Here is a 14923-nt window from a genome sequence, read left to right as displayed (position 1 = left end):
GCCTCTAATAGCTGCTCTCTAATAACCTTCATTAAGAGTGACACACACCCATTAGACTTTATCTCTTCGAATTAAAGTAAATGAAAGTCAATTTCAAAGAGAGGAAGTAATTTTTGTGAGTGAGGTAAGTCAAATGTAACCAAAAATTTAATCACGCAAATGAACAAAAAAATCGCTCCACTAAAAACGAAAAATGACGTCACGAACGCACTTCAGTTAAAATTCTTTGAACGAATGAACAAAAAGCAGATTTGAAGTGGTTGTGACGTCATATGGTCGAAACAAAAATCGCGACGAAACAAAAAAACATAGCAGGACAAGTCTTGAAATACAATTCAAAGAACTGTATTAATTTATGAACTGACAATCATTAACTCCTCTTTTAAAGGCAAATGATAGCTGCTAGTAATGAGACTGAGCAACGAAACAACACCGGAACAACAAATTAAAGCCTGACTAGAAAATAACACTTTTCTTGAAAAGACAGGTTCAACATAAAAAAAAACAAACTACTATCAACTCAAACTGCCAATTATATTTCTTTAATTCTCATTAGCAACCTGTAATTGAATTTCGATGGGTCCTTTCACTAATAATAATAGATGATAAGACAAAAATAACCAAAAATCGCAATTAAACTCGCTGAAATTTTTTGAAAACACAGTATAAAAGTCACAAAACGCAACAGCTACTGAAAGATACAATTACATAAAATATTTGAGTCCTCAATAAAGATTTTTTTAAAAAAACGAACGAGCAGTTAAGTCAAAAAAAGCAATAGCTATGAACTGAAATGTGTTGACTGCAAACCTTTTTGCATCATGTCGATGGTGAGACTAAGTTAAGACGACAAAATTGATAAGAAAAACTCGCAAATCTAAAACAAACAATCGATCAATTTTATATGAAAAAATTAGTGTCAAAGTCATGGAACGCACTAGCTTTGAAAAAAAGTTTGAACTGATTAATTTAACCTTTATTAACAGCATCAGAGACTTGTCCCCAATGAGATTAATTGATAAGGCATTAAAAAGTACAATGAATACTTGCAGAACTGAAAAACACTCAAAATTTTTGAGAAAAGTGGTTTCAAAGTGTAAAAAACCACTAATTATTAATTTGAGCCGTTAATTAGGTTCTCCTAGGCCTCATTAGCAACCATTTAGACCTGCCAGTGATGATTCTGAGTGATAAGACAACAGATAATTTGAAAGAGGGGCAAAATCTAAAAATCACTAATTTTCTATGACAACAAATAGTGGCAAAGGTAAAGTTTTAGCCGCCTTTAATGAACTCAAGCCAAAGCAAATAGGTACAATTAGAACAACTGTGTACCGTCTTAAAAGCACTGAGGGAGACTAAACTCTGAAAACAGAGTAAGTTGACGCACCTGAAAAAAATCCATCAAAGACCGCCAAAATGTTCAAATGCAAATTTCTCATTCCACTTTATATATATTTTGAAAAAAGTCACGACTCAAACCTAGTTATTTTTTCGCTCCCTTTAATATTTGAGTGCGACCAAAATCACTACTCTAATTTGAATTCTCACTGACGTGAAACAGCCGAAAAAAGCGTGAACAGTTCTTAAAAAAACATAGCAGGACAAGTCCTGACGTACAATTCAAAAAATGTTTATTGACTAAACAAAAAACTAGTCCTAGAATGAACTATTAGTGAATTGAGGAAACCATCTTTTCAAAAAAAGTCGCATGCAAAAAAGTCGCATGTGAACAAAAAATCATTAGCGAGAAATGGAAATTTGGTTTAAACAAAAAACTAGGTCTAGGATGAACTATGAATGATTGGGCAAACCAAATATAAAAAACTTCGATCCAAAAAATTGAAAAAACAGTGAAAACTCAAAAGAAATTGCCGCATGTGAACAAAAAACCACTACCGAGAAAGCGAATTTTTGTTCGAACACCGTATTCTCACGAATTTAAAATTGGAGCAAAAAAATCCACTCGCTTTTTTGCTAAAAATTTCAAAAAAATCCGTCGCAAAACCACTCGCTTTTTTGCTCCACTTCTTGCTTCGGCTTGACCAAAATCACTATTCCAATTTGACTTCAAAAATCTTAAAATGTGTGAACAGATCTTAAAAAAACATAGCAGTACATATCCTGACATACAATTCAAAGAATTGTGTAAACAAAAACTAGACCAAGAACGGAATATGAGTGAATTGGGAAAACCATTTCTAAGCAAATCAGAAGAAAAAATAATAATAATAAAACAGAAAATCAATGTCAAAATGCCACATAATACCACCAACGAGAAACGGAAATTTGGCTCAAACAAAAAAAACTAGGCCTAGAATTAACTATGAATGGATTGAGAAAACAATTTAGAAAAAAAATCCAATCCAAAAAATCGAAAAACCGTAGAAATTAATGAAAAATTGCCGCATGTGAACAAAAAACCACTAGCGAAGAAGCGAATTTTTGTTCAAACACCGTTTTCTCACACTACTTTAAAACTCACGCCGCAAAACCACTCGCTTTTTCGCTCTACTTCCTGTTTCGGCGTGACCAAAATCACTACTCCCATTTGACTTCAGAAATCATGAAAATGTGTGAACAGGTCTTAAAAAAAGACAGCGCCCCAATACAATTCAAATTCTTTGAATTGTAAAAACCAAGAGGAGGCCAATAATAGCCCCAGCTATCGCTGTGCGGCTATTAAAAACGATTTTCGGTTGTTTCAAAGAATACTCATCCTCACATTTAGGGTTTTCACGTGCACCATGTCTTAACAACTCGGCCGCCATGACATCGAAGTTGAGTAAAGTGGCAAGATCTAGCACCGTAAAATCATCTTCGTTGGGCCTGAAATATACAAAAACCCGCTGCATTAAATTCCTTCAAAAAGAATAAGAATATTTGGAAATTTAATTATCAAGAAGTGGTGTTGGAGTCTAAGGACATGTTAATTCAACACAAACAACTCGGATCTTCTCTGTTAGTCCCCCCCCCCCCCCAGTACGTTATGCTCTTCCCTCAGTAACAGAGCACGTGTCATTACATAATAAATCATTATGTAAAAATATAGCACGTGCGTCAGGGGGGGGGGGGGGGAAATTGCACCCAGTAAGCTGGGGGGGGGCACAAACGGATAAGATCTGACAGTTCATCAATAGGCTGTAAAAAGCCTAGTCAAGTAATGCCACGAAGCAGTTAAAAATATTTAGGAAGGACGCCTTGTTCAACTTACGCGTTTAGGTCTCGCACTCCAATGTTGAGAAGATCGGACACTTTGTCCAAATGACAAACTTCCACTGCTTCGAACAGACTCACCACTGAAACAAAAATCAAATCAAAATGCATCCGTTTCAATATCCTTCACGTCAACTGGCGGAACAAGAAATTATTGTGCATAATTCGGGTTAAAGTAAAAAAAAACGGATCTATTCTGTCCCCCCCCCCCTCCCAGTGTTTTTTATGTCCCCCAGTTTCAAATTATATGTTGTTATATAGCACGTTACTAGGTACGAAAATAGCACGTGCGCCTGGGGGTCATAAAAGATTTATGCTCACTAAGCTGGGGGGTGGGGTCAAACAGAATAGATCCAACAAAACTTGAAGAAATCGAGTTCTATCACTGTTTGAACTGAGAATATTCATCAAGGCGTCAGAATGACGTCATTTCAGCAGCAACATCACCACATTTACACTTGAAGTTGATCAAAAAGATCATTTTTGTCAGCGTCTTTTTCTACTCCATTTTAACTACGGTTTTGTTAAAAATTGATTTAAAGGTTTGTTTAAGTGCAAATGTCATGTTTCATATACAAGTTGCCAAGTATGTATTTACAATTAGGTTATAATCATAAGTTTGCGTGAGGAAAAATCAGATCTTGTCAACAACCCCCCCCCCCACCCCCACCCCTTGGTACCTAGTAGAGAACCCCCTTCTCCTCCCCGCTTGTAAACAATGCTCAGTGTTAGATTACATATTACTCAAGATCTTAATATAGGTTCTGATTGGTCACATAAATCATATAAATTAGATCATATAAATTTGGTCACATAGATCATATAAATTGTTCACTTAATTTCTATTCAAGAATTGTCTTCCCTTTTTGCAAAGGGGGGCGAGATCATTTCCGTTTGTGCCCCTCCCCCCAGCTTAGTGAGTGCATATTATTTGCACCTCCAGACGCACGTGCCTTATTTTCAGATAACTATTTACCATGTAATCACACGTGCTCTGTAACTGGGGGAGCATAAAGTACTGGGAGGGGGGGGGGGCACAATCGGGAAAAATCCGGGAGGCGATTGTTGGGCAATTCGACTCCAATAATTATTGAAGCAGAAACTTCCCACAAATCGGTGACTAACTGTTGTCTTCGAAAGTAGCTTTGCTGTGCTTCCTGGATGTTTTCGTTGGAGGGGCCACGAGAGAGGAGTGTGAAAGACCCTGGCCTACTTTGTGTTTCACAGTTGCCGGAGTACCTCCTGCCAAAATTCCAGAACCCTGGAAGTTGTCTGAGCTCAGCGATTTCTTCACCGATCTCCTACAGAAACGTGAAAAACTTCATTTGAGCATACTTCACAACTCGTATCAAGAATTGATGCATTAGAAAGTTCGCAGTTCATAAACAGTACATGAAGGATCCCGGTAATAAAACCCACACTCAGATTTATTATGTGTTCTCCAGTTCCATTTAAGACCCGTGGTTGCAAACTATTGTTTGCTAAATAGCATATTAATCAATGCAAAACGATCCCAAATCATTATTGATTAACAGCATAGCACGTGCACACATTGGCTGCAAATGATATGCACCCACTAATTATTGGCGGTGGAACAAGCTGAAATTATTTTCTTTTCCATCGACTTCTGAACGCCCCTCTAAAATTTGTTACCATATAAAGTATAGCTTAATTACCGTAAATATATCACAATGGGGGGCTAATTTTATGGATGGGGCTGGATGGGGCTATAATGTGACTTTGATGGGGCTTTGAACTTACGCGGAGTCGGTCATTTCAGTCTCGCTGTAGTTAGAAGCAGCTCCACTGGGGTGGTGGTTGCGAATGGCAGAGAAAGGTCGCCTCATCAGGTTCCCAGTTGAGCCTTGTCTGCAACACACACCAACATAACAACTAGCTATGACTGCGTCTCGTTATAAATAATCACCACTAACCAGAAACTAACTTCAGGCAACCTGTCACAAAGTTATACTCAAAAAGTTCTATAACTTCATTATTAGTGATCAAACTGCAATTTCAAACCAACATCAGCCACACCATGCGTACTATGCACAGGTGTGCTTACTATATGTTAAAGCATAACTATGATCTACGTTGATACTTATTTATAAGCTTTTAATAACCAGTGATAGTAATGAAAGGATAACGTTTAGATGATTGAATATTTAGTTAAAACATATTATAGGCGGGCATTACTCGCTGCATTTACCAGTATGCAAGCCATACAGCTCTGCGTGAGTAAAAAGCAACAATCAATCAATATTTAAAAAGTATTTATACAACGCTTAAACCATTTAATTAATAGAAAACCATGAGTGCTTCAGCTTCTATAAGTCTGCACAAAAACAATAACAGCGATTCTAACTTCAAAATAATTTTCTGTAACATTTTTAAAGCTTTTATGATCGAAACACTTCAAAAATGATGAAAAAATTCAAATCACTTGACAACATTCACTCAAAATAGCTGGCAACTTTCTAAACTTTCCTGTCAATTTTTTTTGTAAATTCTTCAAATTTTTGGACAAGCTTTTCATTGAGCTTATTTTCAAGATTTTTGGAGTAAACTTAGCATGTGTACGGCTTGAATTCTGACGCACTTAAGTCTAGCCAGCCTTGAGCTTTATTCTTGGGGCATAATTCGCAGTTTTACTAAATAAGACCCCCAATCGCTCAAATCTCGGCATGTTGCTCAAAATTATACAATCTCTTTGTTCACTCGGTTAAACTTGTACAACATAGTCTGAAGGTTTTGACTTACCATACGGTACAGTTTAAATTCTTGTTCGTTCATTGCTAGTGTTCTTTCTTTTCTTTCCGTGTAAAATGAGGACAAAGTAAATATAGTGGTTGTAAAATGGAAATGTAGCTGAACTTGATTCTAATTTCAATTGGAGACCATATGCCGCTCTCTTGTTTGAATGAAAAATTAGCCGGGAAAAACTAATTTTTTGTTCTCTTCTCAACTTGGAGTCTTTGATATTATTAGCTTTTGCCTGATCAGCATGACTCAGCATGTACTTTGAAAAGGTCTTATTGTAGTACAATTTGAAACAAATCATAGTTTGCTACTTAACAATTTTTGCAAAACAGTTTTTCCGGCCACTGTATTGAAAACCAGCTATTGGTCACGTTGATCATGAAGTTCTATTGATCATAAAGTTCCATTTATTATCAACAATTTGAACATTTAGCGCCAAAAAATGAGCTAGAAGCTCCGACGCTTGATACACAAAACTCATTGCTCTTGGAGCTGATATATATACAATCCACAGAAGAAAGAAAACATCAGAATATCAGCCTGCATATCTTTTCAGTAAAAAACAATGAAACCACGCTGAAGTCTCGCAAGTTGTCAATCCTCTGGCCTCATTTGCAATTTCACTAAAAATTGTACAATCCATAATTCATAATTAAATACAATTATATTGTTCCGACCCACTTGTGGGGGGAGGAATTTTACTCAAACGGCTTTTTTGTTCAGTCAATTATGGCCGAGTGCTATATTCATCAAAGAAGGTTTACAACTAGTTCAAAAACTGGCATCATCAGAAAGCAGTGTATCATCCAAAGTAGAGTATGAAATTAAAAAGGATTCTATAATTTCTACAGGGAGTTATCGAGGTAAAAACTTTGTGCATTGTAGACTGAATTCCGTTGTTTATTTCAGCATTTTCTGTACTTTTTGTCTAGTTTTCTCAAATTTTACAAAATTTTTATTAACAATGTCATTGGTATTACTTTCAAAAATAGAGAAGACTGGCCGATTGGTTTTTATCCGATTGATCTTTTTGCTAAATTCTTTGCTACATTTTTTGATTTTCAAATTTTCTAAACAAAAACGGCTCCAAATATACTTTTTAATCCCAATTTCTTTGAATATCCCAGAAATAGAGAACTAATATCCGCCGTCACAATCCATTAAAGTCCAAAAAAAATTGTACTTTTGCCTCCCATAGCAGTCCTCTTGAATTAGGTTTTTGCCCTTTTTTTGAAAAATTAGCTCAATAATTAAACATGTGGAAAAATTAATAAGTTTTGTTGAACGCGCAGCTAAAAACAGTAGTTTGGGAGTCATCGTGGATTCTACCGATCAATAATTGTTTCGGTTATATTGTGGCTCGACCTTTCTCAAAAAAACTTTTTAATGTTTTTATGTTGGTTACTGACGGCAATAGTTTCAAAACAAGGTCCAATTAATGACAGATCCCAATTTAAACGAAATAACGCCAAATGAGTATAAATAGGTCTATAGAGAAACTCATAGTTTTTATGGCATTGCCAATAAGTTTTCTTAAACGTTAATTCAGTTTTTTCTCTTTCCATTCTCATGCAGCCTCATAACTTCGTCATATTATTCGAAAATCCAAGTGTGTTATGTAAGTGCAATACAATGCTTTCAGTTGTTGCCTAAGGCCTCTTATGACATTGAGGGTACTTGTTTTTAGCAAATATCAGAAATTTTGAAATTTACTGAATTTTAAATTTATTTTTGTCCAGATGAAGCTTAATCTCAAAATATGCAGCGCAAAACGTATTGCAATTGATGAAAAAAACACCTAAAAATATTAAAGTAAAAACTTGAAACACTTTACGTAAAAATTTTTTATTTAACTAATGGTTTCCTCGCTTTTTTTCTACGTTTATACATAAGTTTTGCGACTTTGCGAATTTGCATACATTTTTTATTTGCTGCTTTTTCAAATTATCACATCAAAAAATCTTCAGTCTTCAAAGAAAGGATGCGCGAAAGAACATTTTTAAAGATTTCAGTGAATAGATTATGGTTTTAAAAGCTGCGAAACCGTTCTCTCGCAAACTTTAATACAATCTTTTTCACTAATTTTTATTCTTTTAGTTGTCATACGGCATGTTCTTGGCAATCAATTGCTTTATTGAATGTTTGAATGAATCTACTCACTAATATCACTGCAATGCTAACGGTTTCAATTACTTCCACTCAATTTCTTTGAAGATAAATAGATATAATATAAACTTCTGAATTTTTGTTTTCATTGTCGTCAAAAGGTGAATTAGACTCATATTGAAAAAACTCATCTTTCTCATGCTGCAAACAATATTTAGGCTATTTTTATTTCCTTGCCACATTATCACACTAATGGTGTGTCCCAATTTCCGATGCAAAAATGCGCAACTGAGGAAATTTAATGTTCCCCATGAATAGTCTATGTTTTTAACGGTTGTGACACCGCTTTCTTGTTAAATTTCTTTGATTTTTTGCTTTTGCCGTTCTCTTTTAAGCCGTCTGACTTTTTATGGAAAACGACAGGTCCAATTGTTGCCTATGAGTTATGAATTAACTTCTTTAAAGAGCTGAGTTGATATGTAATGTTTCTGATCAGTTTTAAAATGGCTGCTTTCAAAAATAGAAACTATAACACTTTTGCTCTTCTTTGTCGACTTGTCACCGAGTTTCATTATTGGTAGCTCTCATAGCTTCTCTAACTTCTAATTTGTTTAGTTCAAGTTTTGTTTGATTCCTTTTTCATTTCGTTATTAAGTGTTTTTTTAAAAAATAGACATCGAGTTTTGGTCTAAAATTATGTTCGCTATTATTTGATTTATGTGTTTGCTTTGTCCAGCATTCTCATTAATGGCACGTCTCATCGGCCCTCTACTCCAACTTTTTTTTTACTTAGCTGTTTGTACTCCCTCTACTCCCACTTTTTTTTACTTAGCTGTTTGTTGAACGATAGATGAAGTTTTGAATGTTTACTATCTCTTCCTCATTTGGTAGAAAATTAAATCAGAACGTGGATTAGCGGGGTCGGAACATTATGTGCAAACGCACATTACCGAGCCTCCTTGTTTAACTTTATTGCAATTTGCACGGCCAGATATTGAAGAGTCACATGCAATTTCCACGTCCAGAAATGGAAACGTCAAGTAAACTTTCCTATTATTTTCCACTTAATAATAACACATAAATCGTTATTTACAGCAGTATCTTCAAAATTAATTCTACAAACAAATTCACAAAATTTGAGAATTGAGGCGGCGAGAGGCCCGTTTTGAAGTGTCTCGCTCAACTTAGTTTGATGACGAATGAAAAAGAAAAAAGATCTAAACTGCTCAACCTCGGTGTAGTTAAGTTCAATTCGGTGTAAATTCAAAAAACATTAGGAACAACTTTCAGCTATGACAATAAAACTCATACAAAGTTTGCGCTATGCCCTCACTACCAAAAATACAATTATCTTTATTATCTTTATAAAATTTTTGGTAATCTTCATACTTTTGTTTAAGCAGTTCTACATTGAAAAGCCTTTTGCAATTAAAAGTTATCAATTTTGGTTAAATTTTACTTAAAATCACCATTAGCGTGTCATCCAAAAATGCGAAGCCAACTATTTTTTATGTTCCAGGACGTCCACAAAGCCACGATAAGGCCAGAACGGTGGGCAAAACTTTTAATTTCTATAGTTGATACTGCAGCTAAAACTTAGACACATCACTGTCACCCTTAGATAAAGAAGCCTATCTTCAATGTTTTGAGGGGGCAGGTATGGGGGAAGAAGGGGGCAGAATAATCCGTACTCGGAATTTACCATCATTCGATTGTTGGTACCGCCAAAAACGGTATCTCCGGATTTGTATTAAAATTAAAACCATTTTGTTGACTTTGATGTTAAGTTTTGATCCTTTTGTTCATCAACCGAGAAAATAGTTGATAGATTGCATTAGGATCCAATAATTACATTGAAATTAAATTTCGAGCATGTTTTCTAATTGAGATCAACAATTTGAAGGCCGAAAACACTATTTTGAAAATAGTGTTTTCGAAAATAGAGCCTTCGGTTTGTCGACAGCAATTTAAACAATTTTGTTGACTTTGATGTACTTGAGTATGTTGACTTTGAGTATTGATCCTTTTGATTAATCAACCTGAGAAAAGTATTGATAGATTGCATTAGGCTCCAATACTTCCATTGAAGTTAACTTTCGAGCTTGTTATCTTAATGAGATCAACCTTTGAAGACTGGCATCATCGAAAAAAGTATTTCGAAAATAGTGCCTTCAGTTTGTCGAGAGCAGTATTAATTTTAGACCGTTTTGTGGACTTTGACGTATATGAGTATGTTGACTTTGAGTATTGATCTTTTTTTATCAACCTGAGAAAACTGTTGATAGACTGCATTAAGCTCCAATACTTAGCTTGAAATTAGTTTTCCGGCATATTATCTAAATGAGATCATCTTTTTGAAGCCTGGCCTTATCGAAAAAATAGTGTTTTCGAAAATAGAGCCTTCGATTTTTCGACAGCAATATTAAAAAGTCAACCATTTTGTTGACTTTGATTTATTTGAGTATGTTGACTTTGAGTATTGATCCTTTTGTTTATCAACCTGAAAATTGTTGACAGGTTAACCTAAGCTCCAATACTTTCATTGCAGTTATTTTTCGAGCATGTTGTCTAAATGAAATCAAAATTTTAAGTCTGGCTTTATCGAAAAAATAGTTTTTCAAAAATAGTCCCTTTGGATCGTCGACAGCAATATTAAAATTTCAACCATTTTGTTTACTTTGATTTATTTGAGTATGTTGATTTGAGTATTGATCCTTTTGTTTATCAACCTGAGAAACTTTTTGATAGACTGCATTAAGCTCCAATACTCAGCTTGAAGTTAGTTTTCCAGCATACTATCTAAATGAGATCATCTTTTTGAAGCTTGGCCTTATCGAAAAATAGTGTTTTCGAAAATAGAGCCTTCGGTTTGTCGACAACAATATTAAAATTTCAACCATTTTGTTGACTTTGATTTATTTGAGTATGTTGACTTTGAGTATTGATCCTTTTGTTTATCAACCTGAAAATTGTTGAAAGGTTAACCTATGCTCCAATACTTTCATTGCAGTTATTTTTCGAGCATGTTGTCTAAATGAAATCAAAATTTTAAGTGTGGCTTTATCGAAAAAATAGTTTTTCAAAAATAGTACCTTGGTATTGTCGACAGAAAAATTAAAATTTCAACCATTTTGTTTACTTTGATTTATTTGAGTATGTTGATTTGAGTATTGATCGTTTTGTTTATCAACCTGAGAAACTTGTTGATAGACTGCATTAAGCTCCAATACTTAGCTTGAAATTAGTTTTCAAGCATACCATCTATATGAGATCATCTTTTTGAAGCTTGGCCTTATCGAAAAAATAGTGTTTTCGAAAATAGAGCCTTCGGTTTGTCGACAGCAATATCAAAAATTTAAACAATTTTGTTGACTTTGACGTATATGAGTATGTTGACTTTGATTATTGGTCCTTTTGATTATCAACCTGAGAAAATTGATCAACCTGAGCTCCAATACTTACATTGACGTTAGTTTTAGAGCATTTTATCTATATCAATTAAAGTTTTTGAAGCCTGGTTTTATAAAAAAAATAGTCTTTCGAAAACAGTCTTTTTGGTTTGTCGACAGCAATATTGAAATTCAAACTGTTTTGTTAGCTTTGATGTATTTGAGTATGTTGACTTTGAGAATCGATCCTTTTGTTTATCTAACTGAAAATTGTTGGAAGGTTGCCTTAAGCTCCAATACTTTCATTGCAGTTAATTTTCGAGCATTTTGTCTGAATGAAATCAAATTTTTAGGCCTGGCTTTATCGAAAAAATACTTTTTCTAATATAGTCCCTTTGAATTGTCGGCAACAATATAAAAATTACAACCATTTGGTTGACTTTGATTTATTTGAGTATGTTGACTTTGAGAATTGATCTTTTTGTTTATCAACCTGAGAAAACTGTTGATAGACTGCATTAAGCTCCAATACTTAGCTTGAAATTAGTTTTCCAGCATATTATCTAGATGAGATCATCTTTTTGAAGCCTGGCCTTATCGAAAAAATAGTGTTTTCGAAAATAGAGCCATCGGTTTGTCGACAGCAACATCAAAATTTCAACCATTTTGTTGACTTTGATTTATTTAGGTATGTTGACCTTGAGTATTGATCCTATTGTTTATCAACCTGAGAAAACTGCTGAAGATTGCATTAAGCTTCAATACTTAGCTGGAAATTAGTTTTTTAGCTTATTATCTTAATGAGATCATCGTTTTGAAGCCTGGCCTTATCGAAAAAATAGTGTTTTCGAAAATAGAGCCTTCGGTTTGTCGACAGCAATATCAAAAATTTAAACAATTTTGTTGACTTTGACGTATTTGGGTATGTTGACTTTTGAGTATTGATCCTTTTGATTATCAACCTGAGAAAATTGTTGATAGATTGCATTAAGCTCCAATACTTACACTGGAATTAGTTTTCGAGCGTTTCATCTAAACAAGATGAACTGTTTGAAGCGGCCTGTCAATATCGAAAAAATATTTCGTTGAAAAGTGATGAATTTTTTCTGCTATTGCTAGTTCTCACTTCTCCCAACTTCAATTAGGAAAAACTTTCTCAAAGTTCTCACAACAAAATTAGAAAAAAGTGTAAAATGCGTAACAAAGAGCAACTGCAAAATAATCTTGATATCTTTTATTGACTGATTAAGTCAAAATTACAACGATTGATTTGAAATATAATCAACTCTTGTTTGTCTTGACACTATTTTTTATTTCAGCTCCAACGTGATTTGCTTGGTTAAATTAACAAAAAAAAATGCACCCTTTCGTTTACATTTTTGATACATTTGCCAATTTTTCAAGTTTAGATATTTCTTCTTTCAGTGTCAAAGAAGTATTCAGGTACTGAATCCAGAAGGCAGCTCAACTTAATTACCTACTTATCTGTTGCTTTAATAAATGGAGGTCTCGTGGGCCACGAAAAGGTCCAACGCTGGGTTAAAAATGATGGAAATTTGAAAACGGACCAATCTCTGTTCACGGCCCTAAAAGCAACTTCAGCTAAAAAATTAATTCCAAATAAGCAAGGTGTCAATTTTAACACAAAGATCTAAATAAAAGAAAAAGCATGCTCAATTAATGTTATTAAGGTCTCGTGGGCCACGAAAAGGTCCAACGCTGGGTTAAAAATGATGGAAATTTGAAAACGGACCAATCTCTGTTCACGGCCCTAAAAGCAACTTCAGCTAAAAAATTAATTCCATATAAGCAAGGTGTCAATTTTAACACAAAGATCTAAATAAAAGAAAAAGCATGCTCAATTAATGTTATAAAATGAATAAGTTTTGAGTGAAGCCCGACACTTTCAACGTGTCTCCCAAAAAAAAAACGTGATAATTTGATAAACTTAAGACAATTTTTCAGAAATTTGTAAAGACAAGTTTGAATTTATTTCAAATTACGTACCTGAGCTTAATAACGAAGCTAGGGTGATAATTAATATGTAACGTCATCGATTCATTAGTTCTGTCACCTTAAAATTTAAACTTTTCTGTCTTTTATTTTTAATCCACGATTGTATCGTTGTGGAAGTTGATAGAACGGCAACACGGGAGTAAAAACCGCAACTCTTTTACAAACAAATTACCCGGAGTAAATAGCCATGTGTTATTATGGGACCCCCTTTTTAACTATACTCACTTTTAGACCTCACGCGCTTAGGTTACTAAAGCAATTTTCCTTATATTTAACTTACATGTCTAAGCATAACCCTCTGTCTACATACAAAAGCACAGGTTATCCCAGATAGGTAATTAGACTATACATTCTACTTCAAAAATTGCCGGAGGAAAAGAATGCGTGTCGCTTATTTTACAATCACTTGTTATTTTGCTTTTCGCTGTTGAAATCTCGTCCACTCATTACACTCTTTAACTTTGTTCAGATTTCGAATTATCATATCTAAAAACTTCGGACTTGAAAAGTTGCCGATCAGGCTTCAATACACTAGATAAAGTTTTATAATTATTTAATTTTAGCAAAGCAATATAAAAATGATGCTCAATTACTGCTATAAAAATACAATACATGCCTTCACCTTCGAGCGTTTTTTAATGTGAAAATTAAGTTTTATGGCGTAATTAAATGGTCTAAAATAAGTGGCGACTTAATGGCACTCATTTCAAGGCTAGCTTCAGTTTTGATTGTACTCAAGAGTGGTAAAATCGTCTTGGGTGGTATAAAAATAGAGGCTAACGGGGTGGAGTATCTTTATTGGGTTTGATTTCGACTTCATTTTAATGAGATTTCTTAAAACATAAAGGCCGTGCCAAATTTTGCTTTATGAAGCTATGTTACACATCTGCATTTCCACACTTCCAACTCTTGAATAATAACAAGATCGCGTCACATTAGGTGTTCTCTGAGCCTGAAGAATGAGAAAAAATTATAGTAAGAATGTGACGATTAGAGCTGACAAAAATTATTGAAAAAAGTGGTTGCCGAGGGTTTAAGACTCTGATATCAATGCGTATTTTTTGTTAAAAACACGGTATTAATAGTTAGGTACTGAAATACTCACGCTAATTATTCAAGCTAAGGGACTAATACTCAAGCAGGACAATTACATTATTTATTATTTATTTTAAGAATTGCTTAATCTTGAAGTTAAGGCCCCATATTAATTGTGGCCTCAAGTAACTCATAAGACTCAATCAACCCTTCGTTTCTCTGTGAAAACGAATATATTATCAGAAGTAACTTCCCAAAAATCAAACTGTAGAAAAAAAATACATGTTTAAAATAATTGTTTGTGTAGATAAGTAATGTTGCTTTGAGAAAAGTATTGCCAGAGTTGTGAAAAAACATGCAAACCAGGTCAAAAGATAAATGTAATATACTTTCTCAGACCT

At 34.1% G+C, this 14923-nt stretch overlaps 1 protein-coding gene across 5 annotated transcripts in view; it reads right to left on the bottom strand.

Annotated features, from left to right (window-relative positions):
- LOC142342709 (ankyrin repeat and fibronectin type-III domain-containing protein 1-like) overlaps window positions 1-14923 on the bottom strand; it is a 96246-nt gene that overhangs the window by 28304 nt on the left and 53019 nt on the right. For all 5 annotated transcript variants that reach the window (XM_075394222.1, XM_075394223.1, XM_075394226.1 and 2 more), the window contains 4 exons: window positions 4978-5085; window positions 4342-4517; window positions 3215-3299; window positions 2726-2829 (listed from right to left, as the gene is read on the bottom strand). In XM_075394222.1, the coding sequence (XP_075250337.1) occupies window positions 2726-2829; window positions 3215-3299; window positions 4342-4517; window positions 4978-5085 (473 nt within the window). The remainder of the gene's footprint in view (window positions 1-2725; window positions 2830-3214; window positions 3300-4341; window positions 4518-4977; window positions 5086-14923) is intronic.

Source organism: Convolutriloba macropyga, chromosome 7 (genome assembly GCF_964194025.1).
Source record: "Convolutriloba macropyga chromosome 7, txConMacr16.3, whole genome shotgun sequence".
Classification (NCBI taxonomy): Eukaryota; Metazoa; Xenacoelomorpha; order Acoela; family Convolutidae; genus Convolutriloba; species Convolutriloba macropyga.
The sequence above is the reverse complement of the archived record's forward strand: the minus strand, read 5'-3'. Positions and strand labels throughout refer to the sequence as shown.